Source organism: Mytilus californianus, unplaced genomic scaffold (genome assembly GCF_021869535.1).
Source record: "Mytilus californianus isolate M0D057914Y unplaced genomic scaffold, xbMytCali1.0.p SCAF_7, whole genome shotgun sequence".
In the NCBI taxonomy this organism is placed as follows: Eukaryota; Metazoa; Mollusca; class Bivalvia; order Mytilida; family Mytilidae; genus Mytilus; species Mytilus californianus.
In genome coordinates this window covers 42,037,043-42,059,148 of record NW_026262723.1, presented here as the reverse complement: position 1 = coordinate 42,059,148, position 22,106 = coordinate 42,037,043, and the positions used below count along the sequence as shown (strand labels likewise).

The following is a 22,106-nucleotide window of genomic DNA, read 5'->3' as shown; positions in this document are numbered from 1 at the left end:
ATTGCCTACCCAGAATTGGGGCTGCGATTTTCTGTCTCTTTTCGTAATAGATCACTTGTCAAGCATATACATATTGCATCATTGTTTTTCTTTTTCATTATTTTCATCGAATTATATCTACCTTTTATTCACCAACATTTACGGGAACTTAAGAAGTGTTTGAATCTCAGGTGCAAATGAATAAAAAAAATTTAACATACAACATGAAAATTGAACAAATGTGTCTTTTTTATATTACAAAGAAGCACAAAATGGAGGACCAAACAGCTAAGACTATCAATAAGACTTTCATACTCTTAATAGCTAAAACTATGAATAATACTGCCATACTCTAAATAGCTAAAACTATGAATAAAACATCCATACTCTTAATAGCTAAAACTATGAATGAAACTTCCATACACTGAGTATAGGTTTGCGTTTTTGAAATAAAGGTTTATTTTGAGATTCATGCTAATAACCAATAAATATTGGCATTATAAATCTGCCTTCTACTGGAAAATACAAGCTTATTATCATTTATAACTGTCACAATATAATTCTCTATGTGTAAACACATATGGCCATGACAAATTGTCTCCTACAATAATGATAAGAAGTAATTTTCGTCTACTTTTCTTTAAGGTCGTTTATGGAACCGAATCATGCCGAACAGGTAAGATTTACTTTCGTTTCATCTCGAGTTCATAATATTTCTAAGGTTTGGGAATATTGTACTAGACACCTAGTTAATTTTCCCAAAAACTAAGCGTGAAAGGTTGTCAGGCAAAGTCTTTATTTATTAGTTGTAATTGACTTTGAACTAGCTTTCAGTAACTGCGAGTAATCTTATTTCGGTGCTTTGTTTCTATTGTTTTTATTTTAGTTGTTTTTGTGCCTCGTTCCGATCTTTTGAGTTAAGCCAATTGTAACTGGTTTTTACAGTTTGTTATTATGTTGTGCTGTAACACCACTGTCCCAGGTTAGGGGTGTATTGAGCGTTCACAAACATGTTTAACCCGGCCACATTCTGTATGTGCCAGGAGCCTGTAGTTCAGTGGTTGTCGTTGGTCTATGTATGTCATATTTTTTTTTCGTAAATTGTTTTTTAATAAATTAGGCTGTTAGTTTTCTCAGTTGAAGTGTTTCACATTTTTCATGTCGGGGCCTGTTATAGCCGGCTATACGGTATGAATATTTCTCATTGTTGAAGGTCGTACGGTTGCCTATAATTGCTTGCATCTACTTCCTTAGAACTTTGGTGGATAGTTGTGTCATTGACAATCTACCACAACTACCACGTCTCCTTATTTTTATAAAGTGTACTTAGATGTATTTTCGGTTATATGTTTCGAACTGAATTTGGCATGTTTCCGTTTCATATACAAGTGTATTGATACCTATATAAATGGACTGTTACTCCAGAATGGTCATTGTGTTCGTACCGGTGATTACCTGCATGCATTGTATATGTTCAAATTTATGTACTACATACATAATTTATGTAAATTGATACCATTTGCATAAACTTTTGGAAAAAATTGAGGGTCATTTTCATAAGTTCTGCTCATATGTTCCGATCGGGTAAAAACACGATGCCAGATTTATTATTTTGATAATTGATGTTCAAATTTCTTCTTTTCTATAACAACAAAGCAAAATTCGTCCAAACTTTATAGGATGATAATCATGAAAAGTCTTCTTCAAAATATTGCGCATTTCAAGTTGATCAACTGGCAGATATGGTGACTGTTGTGGCCAATCTAGCCTTCTTCGAAATCACTACTCGATTACTCGAACAAAACTAAGAAAGATAAATTCAGAGAAGTTCATATATGAAAACATAGCTGTCACATTCCACTTCTATTTGGAGAGTATATACATCGTGCCTTTATGACTGAATGGTATGCAGTCTTAGATATAGGAAGATGTGGTATGAGTGCCAATGAGACAACTCTCCATCCAAGTAACAATTTATAAAAGTAAACCATTATAGGTCAAGGTACGGCCTTCAACACGGAGCCTTGGCTCACACCGAACAGCAAGCTATAAAGGGCCCCAAAAATTACTAGTGTAAAACCATTCAAACGGGAAAACCAACGGTCTAATCTATATAAAAACGAGAAACGAGAAACACGTATGAACTACATAAACAGACGACAACTACTGTTCATCAGATTCCTGACTTAGGACAAGTGCAAACATTTGCAGCGGGATTAAACATTTTAATGGTACAAAACCTTCTCCCTTTTCTGAAACAATAGTATAACATCACAACATAGAAAGACACACTATAAAATATCAATTGAAAGGCTTAACTCAATCAAAAAAAACGCAAATTAACACACAATGACAGAATGAATTTGATCTGTGATACCTGAATGCAAATACATAGTTAATAAAAATTACAAGGGATAAATAATTAAGGTCAAAAGTAAATAAACAGGTTTAAACAAAGTTAAAGTATGATACCACTGTGAAATTTTAAACATTTTTTAGAAAATCATCACTTTTGAAAAAACCTGCATCATATTATACACAGGTAAATGAAAATAATTTTGTTGTTAAGTATACTTCTTCTGTGTGTATAAAATCTTCCGTTTAGGAATGCCAAGAAATTTCTTTATATCAATAAAACTAATCTAACACTTGGTACATATGGGGTGAATATCAACAATAAAACTATACAATTAGTGCTAGATAAAACTTCCTGTACAGGTGCAAGAACAATATTTAAGGAGAAATGAAATAATTTTGATGTTCATAGTACGAAGAAGTGAAAATTTGTAGTAATTCCAAATAATCAAAGCTGGTATATAGACAAGATCCATGTTAACATTAAATAACAAAAAAGCATTACAAATAGTATCAACAGGTCAAATGAACAAAAAAGTACGATTTGAGAGTACTCGCAGTTACTGACAGCTAGTTAAAAGCCAAAACAATTAATAATAAAAAGTCATGCATCAGAGACTAAAATCAACTAAAACACATCCCAGGGATTTAGTATTTTAACTTCATGAACAGCCAAAGAAGACACAGAATCATGTGTTGAAAGCAAGTCATTATACATAATTGGAGACATATTTTCATGCAACTTCTGCGCATGCATACTTATGATTGTATTTGAATTATCTTTTTAAGAGGGTTCTTTTCAGAAAAAAAAAAATATATACAATTTCTACTCTTCATCCCTTTGAAAATGTTAACGGAATCCAAGATGGTTGGTCGTTTGTTATATCTATTGCATAGATGGCCACGTATTTTTCCAATTATCGTAACCACAATGCTGTCCTCTTTTCTTCAATTGTGACATCCCCGAAAGCGACTTGTCACCGAATTTGAACTTACCTATGCAACATAACGGGTGCCACATGTAGAGCAGGGTCTGCTTATCCTGCCTTAGCACCTTATATCATTCTCGGTTTTTGGGGGAGTTCGTGTTGCTCAATCTTTAGTTTTCTATGTAGTGTTTTAAGGACGGATTTTTACGTCGTTTTTCGTTTTTTGTCATGACGTTGTCACTTTACGTCGACTCATGAGTTTTGAATGTCAACTTGGAATTTTCTCTCTATTTTTTGTATCTATTTCATTTTTATGGCGAGAAAATTCAATATGTAAAATGTACTTTGATGTGATGTGCAGCTCTAATCTAAGGTAATACTTTGTTTATGGATTCTTGACAAACTTTGTCAATATATCTTCTACGTTCAAGAGCAACTGACGTACATGTATTACGTCAAAACGATAAGGTGACACTTCCATATATTTAATAAGTAAAGTAACCATATTTTTGAAGTAAAGTGCATATTATCTACTCTTTGGTGTAAACACTTATCTAATAAAATTGACACAAACATCGTCAGACTTAACTTTATCAGCGACGTTAGGTTATAGAACACTTAACTCATCTAAAATTAGAATAAAGTCGATCTGATGATACGAAGGGCTTAGTAATCGAAAGTGCAAATCTCGAAAGCAAAAACTATATATCTCTAACCTAAATTCTTATAATATACAAAAGTAACAGTATCTTGCACTAATGATATAGAACTTTCTTTTAGATTAAAATGAAAACTTTCATTCAACCCCTTATTCTAATTACTGTAAATTTAAATCTGGTGAACTAAAGATGGTTTTTGTCTAAAATGAAAGTGGCCGCATTCGTGTTCAGTCTCAACCTTTATATATATTATGTACCGGTATTATCATCAAATACAACATATATTCAAATATAAAGACTGAACACAAATGCGGCCACTTCCATTTTAGACAAAAACCGTCTTAAAAATAGCACAAATGCTAAAAATGTGAAGATTTCAGTAATTTTGCATGAATTTATGATGCTAGTACCTGATGCATGTACATTGTATTGTTAAAAACAGCCAATATTTATGGAACATAAGTATTCTACTTTCCAATAAAAAGCTAAAAGTTTACATTTCAACAAATTTGTAAAAATGCTATATTTTGGGGCCAAAAAGGGGTCTTACCGGGCCTACTCCTTTTACCTCTACATCTATGAATTTCAGCGTTCCTAATGATGGTAAATCTAGAAAAGTGCTTCGGACGAATCAAATAAATAAAGTATGATCTCCATTTTCTAGCAGTGAGTCTATTACGTTGATGATGGTCTTCTTGTTCTCGAAAGTATCATCAGCTCAGTAGTAAATGCTTCGGTGTTAACATGATTTATAACAAGTTTTTTTTTAAATATTCATTTATAACATTATCAAGAAACTAAGAACTTCCTAACCCCTCAGACAAAGTTGACCGACTATGCTTTTCGGTCCCCTTTCGGCATATAGCTCCTACACATCATTGGCTTTTTTGGATTTGAGCGATTTTAAGGATTTATTTTTAAAAACTGTTAAGGGCGACATCTTCTATCAAAACCAAAATTTTGTGGCAAGTAGACCTTTATATATTCCTTCAAATACAAATTTGTTTAAGTTGATTTGAGACGTCCTTCGATGCAAAATTTTACAAACATATGTAAAATGTGCAACTGTTCAACAGCAGTATGCAGTGTTGAATTTTTAAATTAAATTAAAATAAGTAAAATTGTTGTTTATTTGTGTGAGAATATTATATATAAAGTTTACTATAATTCTAATTTTACTTACTTACTTACTTTCGTGTACGCCATTGCCGTGTAGGGCTTTAACGATTTTAATACTAACTAACAACTTTTAGAATTGACCATGCAAACAATACAGGAGAGATTGACTCTACCTCTCTACAACGTGTTTTTCGGGTTATTTTCATTTACTATTCTTTGCGACTCTGTCTTTCATAATCGAGAAGTCATCGAATAAATTACTGGGATCGCCTCATTTCAAGAGTTGTGAAATGGAAACAAGTTAAAAATTGACCCTGATATTTACGCGCGTAACTATATATATTGCTATTTCATAGCACTGACAATTATTTACATATCACCTTTGCCTATTAATATTTAATGCCAAAACATACATTGAGTTTTAATTTAGAACGTTACGAGATTTCATTTCCAAGAATTGTTTGATATAGACTGTAATCTATGGCAAGTGAAAGGTCAACAATATATTTATGATATTAGTATAGCCCATATTAATTGAAATGTTTGATAATATAGTAACTTCGGTGTTCTTAAAGATGCTCTGTTTCAGAATAACAAGCTTTTTAAAAACTGTTATATATTGATAATTTATAAATAAAGAAACTTTAAAAGCTGAAAAAAGGAAATTGTGTCCTTGTTCTTGAGATATAATCTATTGAAAATTTGGCGGCAAATGATTCTCTCTAGATTTTTCATACATTTAACATTGGCATTTTTTTTCTTTAAAAAACTATGAAAAAATAACAAGGATTTCATAAGATTTTCAAAAATGTCCTTTTGAACTATATTTGATAAAATCATGAAATAAAAGTAGGGATTGGCGTTTATTGGCACTATGTGGATAAAACTAGACTATTCCGAAAATCTAAAAAAAAAATGCCAAAAACAAGAGTAGCGAACTTCCTTAACATCTGCCTTTCGCTTGCACTCGAGAGTAAAATTATAAAACAACGATTATAATGTTGATAAAGAAAAAATAATTATATAAAGAGACTGTAAACTTGCAAGATACCCGTTATTCGCAAATTCAAGATCTTATAAGATAGATATATTTTGCTTCATAAAAACGAAATCTGGCTAGGATTTTGTCTAGGGGCAATATGTACATGCAGTCATATAAAGCTGGGCGTTCGTTTTGGCCGGTGTAGGGTGAACAAATACGCAACCCGGCATTCCAGTCGGAAAGGCAACGTTAAATCATATGACTCCCGTGTAGGAAAAGTGTCAGGCTATTGAAAATAGCTTGTTACAAGGTAAACATTCTTGTATAATCCTTCTTGCCCTCATTTAATATCGAAGGTATAAATTTCCCACCCTTTGTCCCGATCCGACATACTTTGTATAACTATCCTAATGTATACTTCTAAAAAAAAGTATAACAACACAATTTCTGACTGAAAATAAAGTAAAACAAAATCTTGATTTATCTTTGAATTTGTGTTTTCTTAATCTTCATACAGTATCTGGGAAAACAATTGGGAGGAATACTTTTTTTACCCACAATATTTTATCCTTATGATTTAGTTTTCTTCTCTCTTCAGTTTAACATCCTTTAAAACAGGAATGCTGATTATTTCAGATCATTTTAAGCATTTGCTATAAAGATGTGAGCCCTCAAAGTTGGCCCCCATTAATATCAATGAAAGTGTTGCAAAACTTTTTTTGAGTATATATTAATTGTTAACTTGTTCTCTTCCTAAATAAACATGACATATTTGCCACTGGTCTTTAAGCAAACTGCAATTAATCTTTATTAATTGTATTTGTAAACTACATTATTTTCTATTTGTTCTATATCATCCCTTTTCTTTATTTTCGTTTTGGAAGTTCCAATTTAGAAAAGACGAATTCGATTTGCTGATATCTTTAGATTTTTTTCTATTTTGTTTGCCGGGAAAGACAATACTTCAATAATGTATGATATAGTATTCCGGTTGAGTGCATTACGCAATAAATAATACGTCATCTGATCAGCTGCAGGCATACTGCAGGATTGTGTTTGTCTTGGAAGTCAACATTTCCTCTCAACAAATTATCAAATTGTTCCGTACAAATTAAAAGGCACATAACCAATTAATTGTTTCCAGGTATAAAATGCAGTAATATATTTATCAGATTATAAATTGATTTCTTACAGAAACTCTTTCGTTTTAGAGTGACCAACATCAGAAGCTCAGTCCAGATTTTTCAAACAGCAATTTTATATGTATTGGAAAAAATTATATTCTAATACCAGAATAAACAGATTCAGTAATAATGATGATTCAGTGCAAAAGTGTTCCAGGAGAACGCGTAGTTGTTAACAGTAGTGTAACAGATCTTTTGAAATTATTTGATGCACCTGAAATCCATTCAAAACCGATTTTAGAAGTCACTCTGAAGATCATATTTTACATAATTGCTATTGCCGGCGACATCGTAGGAAACTTTATAGTTATTTTAATTATAATCTGTCACAAGAAAATACGAACAACCACAAATATTCTAATCCTGAACTTAGCAATTTCTGATATCATGGTGGCGTTTTTCTGTATGTGGGTACATCTTGGGAACCAGATTTCTCCAATGTGGCCATTTGGGGCTTTCATGTGTAAATTTGCAACCTTTGTTCAAGGTAAGTCGGAATACATGTTTTCATTTTATGTGTTGATGTTTACCACCTATATTAGAATTTCCTTGATGGACTCGTTGTAGTTTTCTTGTTTCAAGTTGAAACATATTTTATATACAAGAATAGCAAAAGGGAGTGGTCACAGCAATATTAGAGGCGTTCTTTCTCTTATCTCTTGTGCGGGAGGACGTGGGTTCCACTTCCGTCTTGGTTAAACCAAAGACTTTAAAATTTGGTATTTGCTGCTTCTCTGCCAAGTAAGTATATTACTTCCTTTGGAATTTATTTGAGATCCAGTACATTAAAAATACGAATTTTAGCGTACCAGTCACGTACAAAGCAGGGTATATTCACAATAACATACATTGTTAACAGTTGTTATATGTATTGCATGTCATTGGTTTTTCTAAATGGATTTTGCTGTAATTTTTATAAAGGAATAGAAAAAAATTAACGAAAAATACACCGAACTTTCACAACGTGTATCAACCTTCAAGGAGAGTCCAGTTTTATCGGGACAATTTGCTATTGTTGCTTATATATATATATTCTTTCCAAAATAAAACCTTTTAATCTACTTCATATATATTAGAAATAAATAAAACTTATTATTTATTTTTTTAATATATTTTATTACAGTTCTTTCAGTTACACTCAGTGTCTTAACCCTAACCTGCATATCAATAGAACGGTTTTTAGCTATTGTTTTCCCGCTGAAAGGAAAGTTGACATTACGTGGAATATATATATCAATTACAGTGACATGGATTATTTCACTGGCGATTGCTTCGCCGCATCTTTTTATTCGAGAACTGGTAGAGATGCAGTTCCGGAACAGGAAAGACACAATTTGTCAAGAGCAATGGCCAAAGTACTACACTGACACTAAATGTAAAACAGAAGAACCCGGGAGGAAGATTTATTATACAATTGAGGGGGTCGTAATGTATTTTATCCCCATACTGGTCATGGTTGTTGCCTATAGCATTATAATTATGAAGTTAACGTTTAGAAAAATTCCTGGCAATATCACAACAAGTTCGTCTTCATCACATAACAAAATCAGAAGAAAGGTAAGTTTGGTTTTATTTTATATTTTGTTCTTTTGTTTCAATTTAATGACTTCAACTTTCCCCTCTCATTGTAAGATATAAACTATACTAAAAAACGTAAATTAGTTTTTAAAAAACATGCGTTTTCGATAGTTGAATTAAAATCAAAAACTGTTTCGACAACTTACTGTCCAGGAAGAATTTTCAATTCGCAAATATTTCATAGGAACATCAAGCATTTAGACACTAGAAGTCAAATGACACTATAATACGTATGAAAACGTGCCAGATGCTGGAATCCCGTGTAATTTGATGACCTGGATGGGTATTGAAAAATCTCGGGTGAGCTCTCAAATTCCCGGGTGTGATCCGCAAAATGTATGTGTGTTTGTAAACAAGAGGAGATATGGATAAATATAAATGAGACTCAAAAACACATATAATGTTACAAGGTAAATTATTCCCCCATCGTCTCAAAAAAAGGAGAAAAAAGCTACATCGGAGAGCAACTCTCTTAAAAATTCTTGTTATTAAGGCCACACCAATTTGATTAATAGTTCTTTGGATTTTCCCGCTCCTGTTTTGGAAGAATTGACTTTTCAATAAAAAAAAATAATTACCGCTTCCGCCAATTTTTGGGCCGCATGCCGCTCCAAAATTAGTTTATCCTTCACATTTTTTTTTCTCTTAGACGTTTTTCTCGTACATATATTGCTCCGAGCGATTCAAACGCATGTGTGATAAATCGAGTTGTAAATAAAAGGTCAAAAATCGGGATGCCAACATGAAGTTGTGTCAGATCATTGCCGAGGACACGTAGTTATTAAACACACAGTTATTTGAAATGCATTTCGTTTCACCTGTTCTAGGAGACAAAAATAAAAAATCTTTCGTTAGATGACCACGATCACATCAGTACTTGTTAGAACCATTGTCATCCCCGATCATTGTTTCAACAGACATAGTCCGAGATTACTCCGACGTCCAACAGCTGTTTGCCAGAAAAGATGGGGGGCTGTTGTCCCACGGCCCAAGCTTGTCTGGCAAAACAGCCGTTGGAGGTCAGAGTAATCTCGGACTACAACAGACATAGATATCTAGAGCTATCTGTCTTGGATGAAATTAATATTAAATTCACATGAATTTTTGAAAAATGACAGATTTATCTTATTTTAATGAAAACTCCATATCCCCTTGTTAGTCTATTGACATGCAATCAGAACTCTTTTGTAAGGGAAAATTTAAGAGTTCCAACATTCGAGACCAAAGTGGTGGTATTGGGATTGGCATGCTAATAATAATTAGGGATGTGTTATTGGTGCAACCACTTCCAGTTTGAAATACATTGCAGGTTTCAGGGGAAAAAACAAAAAGTATTTTGCTAAGTCAGAATAATGCATGTGAATGTGGTTAAATGTATTTTAAGGGAATAGATAAAGGAAGATGTGGTATGAGTGCCAATTAGACAACTCTCCATCCAAGTAACAATTTATAAAAGTAAACCATTATAAGTCAAGGTATACGGCCTTCAACACGGAGCCTTGGCTCACACCGAACAGCAAGCTATAAAGGGCCCCAAAAATTACTAGACGTGTAAAACCATTCAAACGGGAAAACCAGCGGTCTAATCTATATAAAAACGAGAAACGAGAAACACGTATGAACTACATATAAACAGACGACAACTACTGTACATCAGATTCCTGTCTTAGGACAGGTGCAAACATTTGCCGCGGGATTAAATGTTTTAATACATTGAGATCTGCATGCATAGCAATATAATTATCTTACTCAGGATGTTGTTGATATATTCACCTCACTCATAATATTGATCCTATTATGGATAAATAGTTCCAACTGGATGTCAAGCAGCCAATAAACAATCATTACCATATAATTAAAACAACTATATCAAAAGATATTTAATATTTTTCATGGGCATTTTTTTGGAATACATACACGTCATACACATATTTTAATTGTAGTCAACACATTTCATTTACCTAACTAACATAATTCCTCTTGCTAAACTGCATCTGATATGCTTCCTTAATATATACACATGTATGAATTTAAATGAAAATTCACGCAGTCAAAGCTTATTTGACGAAAATAATCAAAATTATACTAAACCAAAGCCAACCAAAAAGTTGGGTATGGTACAGACTGTACTACAGTCACAAATACATCAACTTATATGCATAAGAGCATGTTTATCCTCCTTTTTCTTTGAAGTAACCCAGTTTTAACATGTACAAATATTCTAAATCGCACAATTTAAAAAAAAAAATTATACCGCTCGCTCCACTTGTAGAGCACCCGCCTCAACAAAACTCATTTTCAAGAAATAAATACAATCAAAAAAATTTCGCTCGCTCGCCCCATATTTTTTTGGAGCTTTTGTCCGAAGAACTAAAAATCAAATTGGTGTGGCCTAAGCAGTGGAAAAGCGGTGACAATAGAAAAAAAGCAGTTCAATACCAAATTTAGTGACGTATCTAATCATAACAAAGTAATCGGATATAAATTATTAAATCTTTATACAAACTTTCTTGATACTATTAACATTCTATTTAACTTACGTCAGCAAAAGCTAGATAAACATTTATTATATGATCTGATAATTAATAAATTATAATTGAGTGAAGCATACACTAACAAACCATAAATAAACGAATTTATTAAGTTGTTATACCTAAAGCATATATAGCAGTAAATAAAGAAATCAAAATAGGGAGGGAAAAAACAAAAAACAAAACAAATAAAAACGAAATTAGATGAAATAAAATGAATAAACTAAAAATGTTGTGTTCATATCATCTAGGTTTGAAATGTCCTCTTGCTCTTGCATGAGATAAGTGATTACATTCATAAAAAAATGAATGGAATCTCCGATCACCTAGCTGCAGGCATAAGATAGCTCATAAATAAAGCTTACTCTAAATTAATCTTCTTAAATAAGACATATAAGTACGTATCGTCATTACATTGTTTTGAGGTTACTAAACCATTTATCAATTTTCATTTTCAATGGCAGAACAAGAGAACATGCAGTTAAAATTAAATTCAGAAAACTTAGTAAACAAATACTCAATAATAGTGAAACAGTATTATTGCCAAAAATAAAGATGCAATGTTCATATCAGCTAGTTTTGAAATGTTCCGATAGCTCTTGCATGGGATAAGCGATTAAATTCATAGAAAAGTTGAATGGAATCTTTGGTCACCTATAACTGACGTCATAGCTGCAGACAGAACGTGGCTCATCAATAAAGCTTGCTCTAAACCCATCTGCTTAAATCAGACAGATAGGCTAAGCACGTATCGGCGTTAACTTTGTTTTGAGGTTACTTAACCGTCCTTTCATTTACTTTGTCAACGGCAGAAAAAGATTTAAACATACAATAAAACTGAATTAAATAAACACGATGATAAACATTTAAGTAAAATTAATTAAAAAGAACTTAGCATTTAAAATGACATAAGATGTGCAAAAACGATTTTGATTTAATGTTCCTATATTGAGATGTCAAATACTGTGAACCAACTTATTTTCGCGGATACTTTATTTCGCTATTAGCCGTTTCTAGCCCATTTCGCAGCGATTTTTTTTCACGATTCTCAAACTCACTTGATATAGTTAATTATGGAAAAATCCAAGTTTTAAATATTCGCGTTATTTTTCTACTTGCGAAAGTCGCGAAAATAAATCGCTCGCGAAAATTAGTTGGTCTACATTAATATTAAACACAATTCTATGTATAAATAAAATTCGGCAACTTGGAATAACGACCAGTTTCTTCTTTCAAATGAGAATTTCCTCTAAGAAGCAAAGCAAATGAACACGTATGTATCTTTATAATTCTAACGACATATATTTCTCACTTTTGTGTCACCTATGCAATTATATTAGTTTTGATCGTGTTTCTGGTACTTTACAGGTTATTCGAATGCTATTGGTTGTTTTGTTATCATTTGTAATATGCTGGACACCACAACAAACATTTCTCCTATGGGACGTTTACAGAAGCCGTAACTTAGTATGTATACATATATATATATATATATATATATATATAAGTCTAAAGATTTGCACAACGGTACTAATAGAAGATGGTAATATACGAAGATGATGTTATAAAATCGTGTTGACAAATATTTCGGCTTAACAAATAGCCTTCGTCAGTGTCAATAATTTTAACAATACTAATTGTATGCGTTAAATAGCTCAATAATACAGGTAAGTTTTGGTCTATTGATTTAATCTCAAATCTTGAACATCATAAAATAAAACAAAACTCAATAGACGTGACTGTGTATATATACATCCCAAATTGTCAAAATGAGTGTAAAACAAAACTGCTAGTATTTCTTATTGATGCCGTTTGGATGATGAACATTTAGTTCCTTTATCCAAAAGCTTTTCCAAACCTGTCGCTGGGCATCACTCCAGTAAATGTTCTGTTCAGTCACTAGGATTTTCATGCGGTTAAAATCATCAAGTTTGTGACCCGATACTGACTAACTAGGAGAAGTGGCTTCTTAGAGATATCACTCCTATGGCCATTGAGGCGTTTGTGGAAAGGCTGCTTTGACTCACCAACATATTGGAGACCACAAACCGAACATTCTAGAATGTAAATAATATTCATACTTTTGCAGGTCACATTGCAAAATATTATATAGTTATTTCGGTTGCCTTACTGTGAAAAGTTTCTGAGTGATGCATATGTATGCAGCATTTGCAGCGTTTTTCATCACAAAAACGACATTCTCCAGAAGTACTTCTCAAATTAGACACTTCAGCCCGCACCAGCAGGTTCCGCAGACTATTGGCTTGCCTAAGCTATCTGGGGGGGGGGGGGGGTACCGGGAAAAATCTTGGATAGTTTGGAAGTCTTTTCAAATGTTTTCCAATACTCACGAATGACACCGAATCTGTTTTTGAGTGATGCATGGTAAGTAAGAACACATGGAGTCCTTATCCTTTTATTTTTATTTTTATCTTTGTATTCTAACAGTTTACTCCTTGGAATAGTTTCCGCTTTCTGAAAACTTTTTTTGATAGTTCTGTGTTTATAGCCCCTTCTCTTCAAGCGGGTTTCGAGTTGACTCAGTCGTTTTTTAGTTGTTTCTGTGTTGGAACATATTTGCTTGACTCTGAGTGCCTGACTGTACGGGATGCTCTTAGTACAATGAGTAGCATGGCAACTTTTAGGGGACAGGTAATGGTGAGTATCAATAGGCTTAGAATATAGGTCTGTGGATTTGATGCCATCTGTTAGGTAGCTGGAAGTATCGAGGAAGGTGATTTGGATTTAGATCTCTCATGAGTAAATTTGATACTTTGATGTATGTTGTTGGCATGAGTGATGAATGTATCTAAATCCTCGTCACTTTTATTCCATTTCATATCCACATCATCTATAAATCTAAACCAGGAAAGCGGTTTTTCGATTGAAGATTCAAGGAGTTGTATATATATTTAGACCCCTCTACAAAGAAATTTGTTTTGCATGCACACGTATAAAAATTGCGGTTTTTATCCAACGCAATCATAGGTTTGAACGTTGTTTTCAATTTAGACTTGTTTATATTTTTTCGTTTGGGCTTGTATTATATTTGCCTTCGGGTTTATATGATCCGTTTATCCTATTTCGACTCTTTCAAAATTCAAGAGTCTATCCTAAATTGAGGTAAATTATATGGCCTTCCAAATACCGTTTCGATTCCTAACATCACTGAAGAGACATTAATTGTCGAAATCCGGATATGGTGTACACATTTTTGCACCTCATGTTTGCGGTATACCCTCTTTTCCGCAAGTTTATTGTTTTCTGTTTGGTAAAAAATTATTATAAGATCCATTTTGTTACATCTGGTGATCCGTTTATTTGGCAATCGTCAATGGCAGTCAGAAGGGTTTAAGGACATCAGTTGTTCGACCTGCTAGTCAAATGCGTTTTGTTAAAATATACTTTTTCACTTTTTTGGTCTTTTGGAAAATGTTGTTTGTGCTGTATTTAGACCCCTCTACAAAGAAATTTGTTTTGCATGCACACGTATAAAAATTGCGGTTTTTATCCAACGCAATCATTGGTTTGAACGTTGTTTTCAATTTAGACTTGTATATATATATATATATATATAAACGCCTAAAAAGCGTACACAACAACACCAATAACAAAAAAAGGAACTTTAAATGTAATTATTTATAAATATTTCGGATAACAGATATCCTTCATCAGTAAATATGATTGTGATGTTGAATGAATCATATATCAGTCTACTTAGATTAAACTATAACAATCTTGAAATTTATACAATAAAAAAGTCAAACCGAACATCAGGTAAGACGCTTGCACAATTCTAAATATGTGTTAAACACGACATAGGTTATATGACTAATTACAACAGAGAGTTCAAATATATGCTTTAAATAAAAATTAATAATGTGCGATATGAACTAGCACAATTCTAAAGCTTTAACGGTGACGACAGTTATGATGTTACAAGAACGATTGCGTCAATAAGAATTCCAAATAAACAGCACTGAACGATCTAAATTTGTAAATATTTCAAATTTGACAACGGTAGAGTAGTTACAACAGAGTCTGCGTATTTAAACATCGCAAACAAACGGCTGTTAAAATATAATAATAAATTTTGACTAAGGTTAACTAGTTGAACGTGGCTTGGTACTTTTACATCCCTCAAAAAATTAAGCAATTTAAATTGGTATATTCAACAGATTTATTTTAGAGATGAGTAAGGTAAAGAAATAGAAACAGAGACTGTAATAATAAGTAATATAATCCAAATGTGAAGCACTGCATGGAGTCGAACTACATCTTTTCATTTATCCCATTTGGTGCCAAAGTTGTTAATTTTCTTATCCAAAATCCAAAAATGTCGTGTCGGAGGGGAGTTGATTTAAGGCCTGCAATTTTCTAAGATAATCGGTAGTATCTTTGATGTGAGATGGTAAGTCTTCAACATGTTGACGAAGATGGAAGTCAACGAATTCCGATATTTTTTCCGTCGGATGACCGTTCGCTGAAACTATAGGTCTTCCTGGGTTATTGGCCTTATGAATTTTAGGTAAAAGATAAAATCTGCCCGGTTTTGGATTTTCTGGTTTCAAATATCCAAGAGTCTTTTCATCGATGAAACCATCGTTGTGCATTTCTACCAAACTATCAGTTATTTCTCTGCTAAAAGATGTTGTAGGATCAGAGTCTAGTTTTTGGTAGAACCTTGCATCGCCAAGTTGTCGTTCAGCCTCTTGAATATAGGCAGATATATCCATGACAACCACTGCACTGCCTTTGTCTGCAGGTTTAATGACGATATTGTCGTTAGATCGTAAGTTTTTCAGTGCAGTTCGTTCTTCATTGGTAAGATTGTCAAAAGGTTTATTGTTATTTCTAGTATTTCTAATAATGTCCGACTTAAAATTTTCAATAAATGATTCCAAGGTGGCATTTTTGCTCGGTTTAGGGATCCAAGTACTCTTTTTTATAAATTTGTAGTTGTTCTCGTCTTCTGAAATTTCTGAGTCGCTATCCGAGCTTCTGTTGTTATTCTCCTTCGACGCGAAATATTCTTTAATGCGTAGACTTCTGGCAAAATTGTCTAGGTCTTCCGACAATTTAGTTTCATTGACAGGGGCAGGTAGAGGACAGAAATTTAAGACTCTCGAGAGAAGAGATGTTTCAGCTTCCGTTAACTGGTGTTTGGAAAGATTGACCACAATGTTGGAGGGCGAATCAGTCTCTAGTGACCTACGTTTAAAGCTTCTTACTCGTTTTCTCTTTTTTTCAGATGGTAAAGAAGATGGATATGTTCGATGCCATCCCTACGGAATTTTCTTTTCTGCCTTTCACTCAAATTTTGAGATTGTATGGTTGTTATGTCTTTAAGGCGAGCATTGATAGCATCACAATTGTCAGATGTGAGATCTTTTTTGCAGCTATCAAAAAGGGTGTTAAATTCGCCAGTAAGAGTTTTCAGATGTTCTTCGCAGTGTTGTTTGAGGAGGACCATTAACCACTTGGAACAATGGTAGAGAGTTTGATCCCATTTGCGAAGTAATGTGGTGGATAAATTGCCAGGTGTTTGTGGCATAAGCTTGATTTGTAGTCCGTTAGGAATACTTTCATTATACACATAATGGGTTAAATTAGATAAGTGGTGTTCAGTTCTAATTTGTTTTTGTTTAATAGCTCTAAGTTGTTTAAAATAATCATTGATGTTCATGATATAAGAGCTGAAAACTAAAATTCACTGGGATTATGTGAATGACATAATACAGGTCATTCAGAGGAAAAATAATATAGAAGTCTATAAAAAGGACCAACCAGCAAATTTACTATGTACCGGATCGTCTAGAATAGACGATACTGTGCAGATAAGGAAAAAATTATATAAGTCTAGAGATTTGCACAACGATACTAATATAAGATGGTATTATACGAAGATCCAAACACAATAGTCAAACACAGAACTATCCAAAAAGGTTTTCAGAAAGCGGAAACTATTCCAAGGAGTAAACTGTTAGAATACAAATATAAAAATAAAAATAAAAGGACTCCATGTGTTCTTACTTACCACCCATCTCTCAAAAACAGCCTCGGTGTCATTCGTGAGCATTGGAAAACAGTTGAAAAGAATTCCAAACTATCCAAGATTTTTCCCGAGCCTCCCATGATAGCTTTTAGGCAACCCAATAGTAGTCTGCGGAACCTGCTGGTGCGGGCCGAAGTGTCTGATAATAGAAGTACTTCTGGAGAATGTCGTTCGTGTGATGAAAAACGCTGCAAATGCTGCCTACAGATGCATCACTCATCAACTTTTCACAGTAAGGCAACCGAAAATAAGTATAGGATATTTTGCAATGTTAACTGCAAAAGTATGAATGTTATTTACATTCTAGAATGTTCGGTTTGTGGCCTCCAATATGTTGGTGAGTCAAAGCAGCCTTTCCACAAACGCCTCAATAGCCATTAGGAGTGATATCTCTAAGAAGACACTTCTCCCAGTTTCTCAGCATTTCAGACAGTCTGGTCACAAACTTGATGACTTTAACCGCATGAAGATCCTAGTGATTGAACAGAACATTCACTGGAGTGATGCCCAGCGACAGGTTCGGGAAAGCTTTTGGATAAAGGAACTAAATGTACATCATCCAAACGGCATCAATAAAAAATACTAAGTTTTACTTTTCACTCATTTTGGGATGTAAATATACACAGTCACGTATATTTGAGTATTGAGTTTTGTTTTATATTATGATGTTCAGGATTTTGGATTAAATCAATAGACCAAAACTTACCTGTATTACTGAGCTATTTTTATACATATAATCAGTATTGTTAAAATTATTGACACGGAAGAAGGCTATTTGTTTAGCCGAAATATTTGTCAACACGATTTAATAACAACATCTTCGTATAATACCATCTTATATTAGTATCGTTGTGCAAATCTCTAGACTTATATAATTTTTTCCTTATCTGCACAGTATCGTCTATTCTAGACGATCCGGTACATAGTTAATTTGCTGGTTGGTCCTTTTTATAGACTTTATATATATATATATATATATATATACAAGTCTAAATTGAAAACAACGTTCAAACCAATGATTGCGTTGGATAAAAACCGCAATTTTTATACGTGTGCATGCAAAACAAATTTCTTGTTAGAGGGGTCTAAATACAGCACAAACAACATTTTCCAAAAGATCAAAAAAGTGAAAAAGTATATTTAAACAAAACGCATTTGACTAACAGGTCGAACAACAAATGTTCTTAAATCCTGCTGACTGCCATTGGCGATTGCCAAATATACGGATCACAAGGTGTAATAAATGGATCTTAACTTTAAATTTAATACCAAACAGAAAACAATAAACTTGCGGCGAAGATGGTATACCGCAAACAAAGGTGCAAATATTTTTTGTACACCATATCCGGATTTCGACAATTAATGTCTCTTCAGTGATGTTAGGAATCAAAACGGTTATTGGAAGGCCACATAATTTACCTCAATTTGGGATAGACTCTTGAATTTTGAGGAGTCAAAATAGGATGAACGGATCATATAAACCCGAAGGCAAATATAATACAAGCCCAAACGAAAAAATATAAACAAGTCTAAATTGAAAACAACGTTCAAACCTATGATTGCGTTGGATAAAAACCGCAATTTTTATACGTGTGCATGCAAAACAAATTTCTTGTTAGAGGGGTCTAAATACAGCACAAACAACATTTTCCAAAAGATCAAAAAAGTGAAAAAGTATACAAGAGATTTTTTTTTTGGGGGGGAGGAGGGTATATATATATATATATATATACCCTCCTCCCCCCCAAAAAAAAAAATCTCTTGTAAGTACTGAGCCTCATAGATGTGATCCTTAATTTGACTCATGAGAGATTGAATCATAAATAGTTTATACATTCTGTATCTTTGGTACTTTGGGTTTTAGATTTGTCAATCCGACATGGTTAAACAAAAGGAACTTGAATATTCAAAATCATTTCAATAGTTAAAACAAGATTATATAAATAGATTATTGCTGTTAACTAGTTAAGCTGAAAGTGTTCACCGTTCTATCAAAAAAAACTATTTTGGTTTATGATGTATAAATTCAAAATGATTCCATTGTTACATGTATCCTCTCCTTTATAAGGGGTATGTATGACCCGGCTTATCGTAGAGTGTCAGACGCAAAAAGCATTTTTTTATCGTCATTTGTGACATTCTATATTTGAGCTACCAAAAGCGTCAAACAGAGATAAATGTTATCGTTAACGCTTATTTTTCAAAATTTTAACCATCAATTATCATGTGAGGTTAACCCATTCTACCTTCTTGTTATCCCGATGCTTCTTATCCGTTTCTTTCATAGTGACCAACTTTTTTGTTATATTTGCAGCAAATACCAAAATATGTCATATCATTGAAGTATGCCGCTGTGTACCTTGCATATTTCAACAGCGCTCTCAATCCTATCATATATGCAGGACTGAATGAAAATTTTAGAAAAGGCTTCAAAGAAGCGTTTAAATGTCAACTCTGGGGGAAACGAAATCAAGTTCGTCCAGGTTAGTACTTTTAAATTTGTAATAGTTGTTAAAGTTGGGCCATTTCAGTAGTCAATGTTTCGTTACTAACATGCTTCTAACATACTCTTCTCTCTTCAATTCTCCGTTGATAAATTTTTAAACTATTAAGAAATTCAGGTTCCTACTCGCTCAAGCAAAGATGGATTAGGCTATTCTATAATATATTAAGTTCCCTTTTAGTCATATAGCTCTTCACGTCATGTGCTCAGGCACTTATACATTCTTGGCTTCAAAATTTTTGATTTGATGAATAATAGAAAATTGATGAAATTCAAATCGTAGACATATTCATACTCATTTTACATATTTGTGTAATAGATCTCCCTTCTTGTTTTGACCTAATTTTTACACTTTGATTTTTTAACAAACTTTTCTTGAATCCTCCATTGATACATTATTAAGAAAACTGTTGAAACTCAGGTTCTAACTCCCTTAAGCAAAGTTGACTTATGATTTGATTTGATTTTTGGTGTTTTAACGCCACTTTTAAGCACCGCTTTTGGGCTATTTCGTGGCGGCCAGTTTTTATTGGCGGACGAAGCCGGAGTGCCCGGAGAAAACCACCGACCTTCGATAGGAAAATGTTTTGACTTTTTGAGATTAAAATCACACTAGCTTTTATCATCTTTTCAATACTGACCGTATAGGTGAAACAAATTGACCTTGTCCTGTAAAAGTAAAACAATACATAGGGAAATGACCTGAACACAATGTCAAACATGATCACAAATTATATGAGCTGCGTCGGATAGAACTTGACCTTATACAAGTGCACGTATACATGTACATGTATAAGTGTTTGATTGATTTTGGAATGTTCAAATACGAAATAAAAGATGAATTTTGGTCTGTTTTGTAGGGTTCTCATATCAATTCAATTTTCAAATAGTTACAGACTTTGCATAGATATTTTTTTCAACCCTAAATAAGTTAACAGATGTTTTGATATTTATTTGCATAAAGTCGATTTCTATACGACGCAGCTCAATTATGATATATGTAACACAATACAATTATACTGTTAAATCTTTAAAATATGATTTTTTTATAAAGTTACAGGTCCAGTGACACCTTTAACTGTGAATGTTTCCAGCTTTCAGAATATTAGTTCAGTTATCACAGAGGATGGTTGATTTATATATTATAATATATACATAAGTGTCACAAATTAAAAAAAAAATAATTCCACGCATTCGAATTTCTCAAAAATTAGTTATATAACGAATGAGAGAAAGTGTATTGTGTTAGTATATATAATAGAAAAACAAAGGATATGGGGTATCCATCCATGACTCAAAATCAGTACATGCATAGCAAAAAAACACACAGCAAGCAAAAGAACAGCGTTTTTTTGCTGTTCTTCATCTCAAAGTCTCACCTCACTGCAGGTTTAAGACGGCCTCTGGCACCGGTTTGAGAGGAATTCTTTGCAAAATAATTCGGATAGAATTTGTAAGATGTCTCACCACCAAATCGGGCCCGGTCAAAAAAGAACATACATTTAATATAGTACCTGTTAAATTATAAGCGAACTTATTTTCCCTAATTTTAAGTATCAAATTATTAATTTTTTGTTATATGCACAAAATAAAAAGGTATTAATAACATATAAAATACTATTATATTTCTGTATATTATACCTTGACATATTTCGGTTTTTGAGTAATATGCATTTACGTTGACCAAGTAATATATATAGAATACAAAGAATGGTACGGATTTAAGTGCGCATGCCACGTGTTTCTGTGGTACCTGTAGACCGGAAGTTTTTGAAATCATACATAACGTTTGAGAACATCAACACCAGAACAACCCAGTCAGCAAAGGTCGTCTTAGGTCAATTTAACACTTTTCATGAGCTTTTCCGTTTATTTCAAGTGCGCATTTATTTTCTGAATATAGTTGATGGCATAAAATAATTTAAAAAATCAGGAATACAATACAAATAGAATGAAATATACAAACTTCAACATAACCTTGTATTGTGAACTATACAGTTGACGAGTCCACTTTCCACAGTACTTTGGACTATTTACTAAATGGTTCGACAAACTACATAATAAAGTTCAGTCATAGATAAATAAAATTGAGATTGGAAACGGGGAATGTGTCAAAGAGACAACAACCCGATCAAAGAGCAGAAGACAAGCCCAAGGCCACCGAGGAAATCCCGCACCCGGAGGCGGACTTCATCTGGCCCCTAAACAATAATATATACTAGTTCAGCGAAA

General features: G+C 33.1%; 1 protein-coding gene across 1 annotated transcript; it reads left to right on the top strand.

Annotated features, from left to right (window-relative positions):
• Positions 1 to 7,336: 7,336 nt before the first annotated feature.
• On the top strand, positions 7,337 to 19,859 carry LOC127708430 (substance-P receptor-like). Its single transcript, XM_052213298.1, has 4 exons — positions 7,337 to 7,694; positions 8,331 to 8,764; positions 12,685 to 12,783; positions 19,686 to 19,859. The coding sequence occupies exons 1-4, from the start codon at positions 7,337 to 7,339 to the stop codon at positions 19,857 to 19,859; spliced, it is 1,065 nt and encodes a 354-aa protein (XP_052069258.1).
• The last annotated feature ends 2,247 nt before the right edge of the window (positions 19,860 to 22,106 follow it).

Coding starts and splice junctions, on each gene's coding strand:
- LOC127708430 (XM_052213298.1), top strand. CDS start 7,337: ATGATGATTCAGTGCAAAAGTGTTCCAGGAGAACGCGTAGTTGTTAAC. Junction 7,695..8,330: donor ATTTGCAACCTTTGTTCAAG/GTAAGTCGGAAT, acceptor ATTTTATTACAG/TTCTTTCAGTTACACTCAGT. Junction 8,765..12,684: donor ATAACAAAATCAGAAGAAAG/GTAAGTTTGGTT, acceptor GGTACTTTACAG/GTTATTCGAATGCTATTGGT.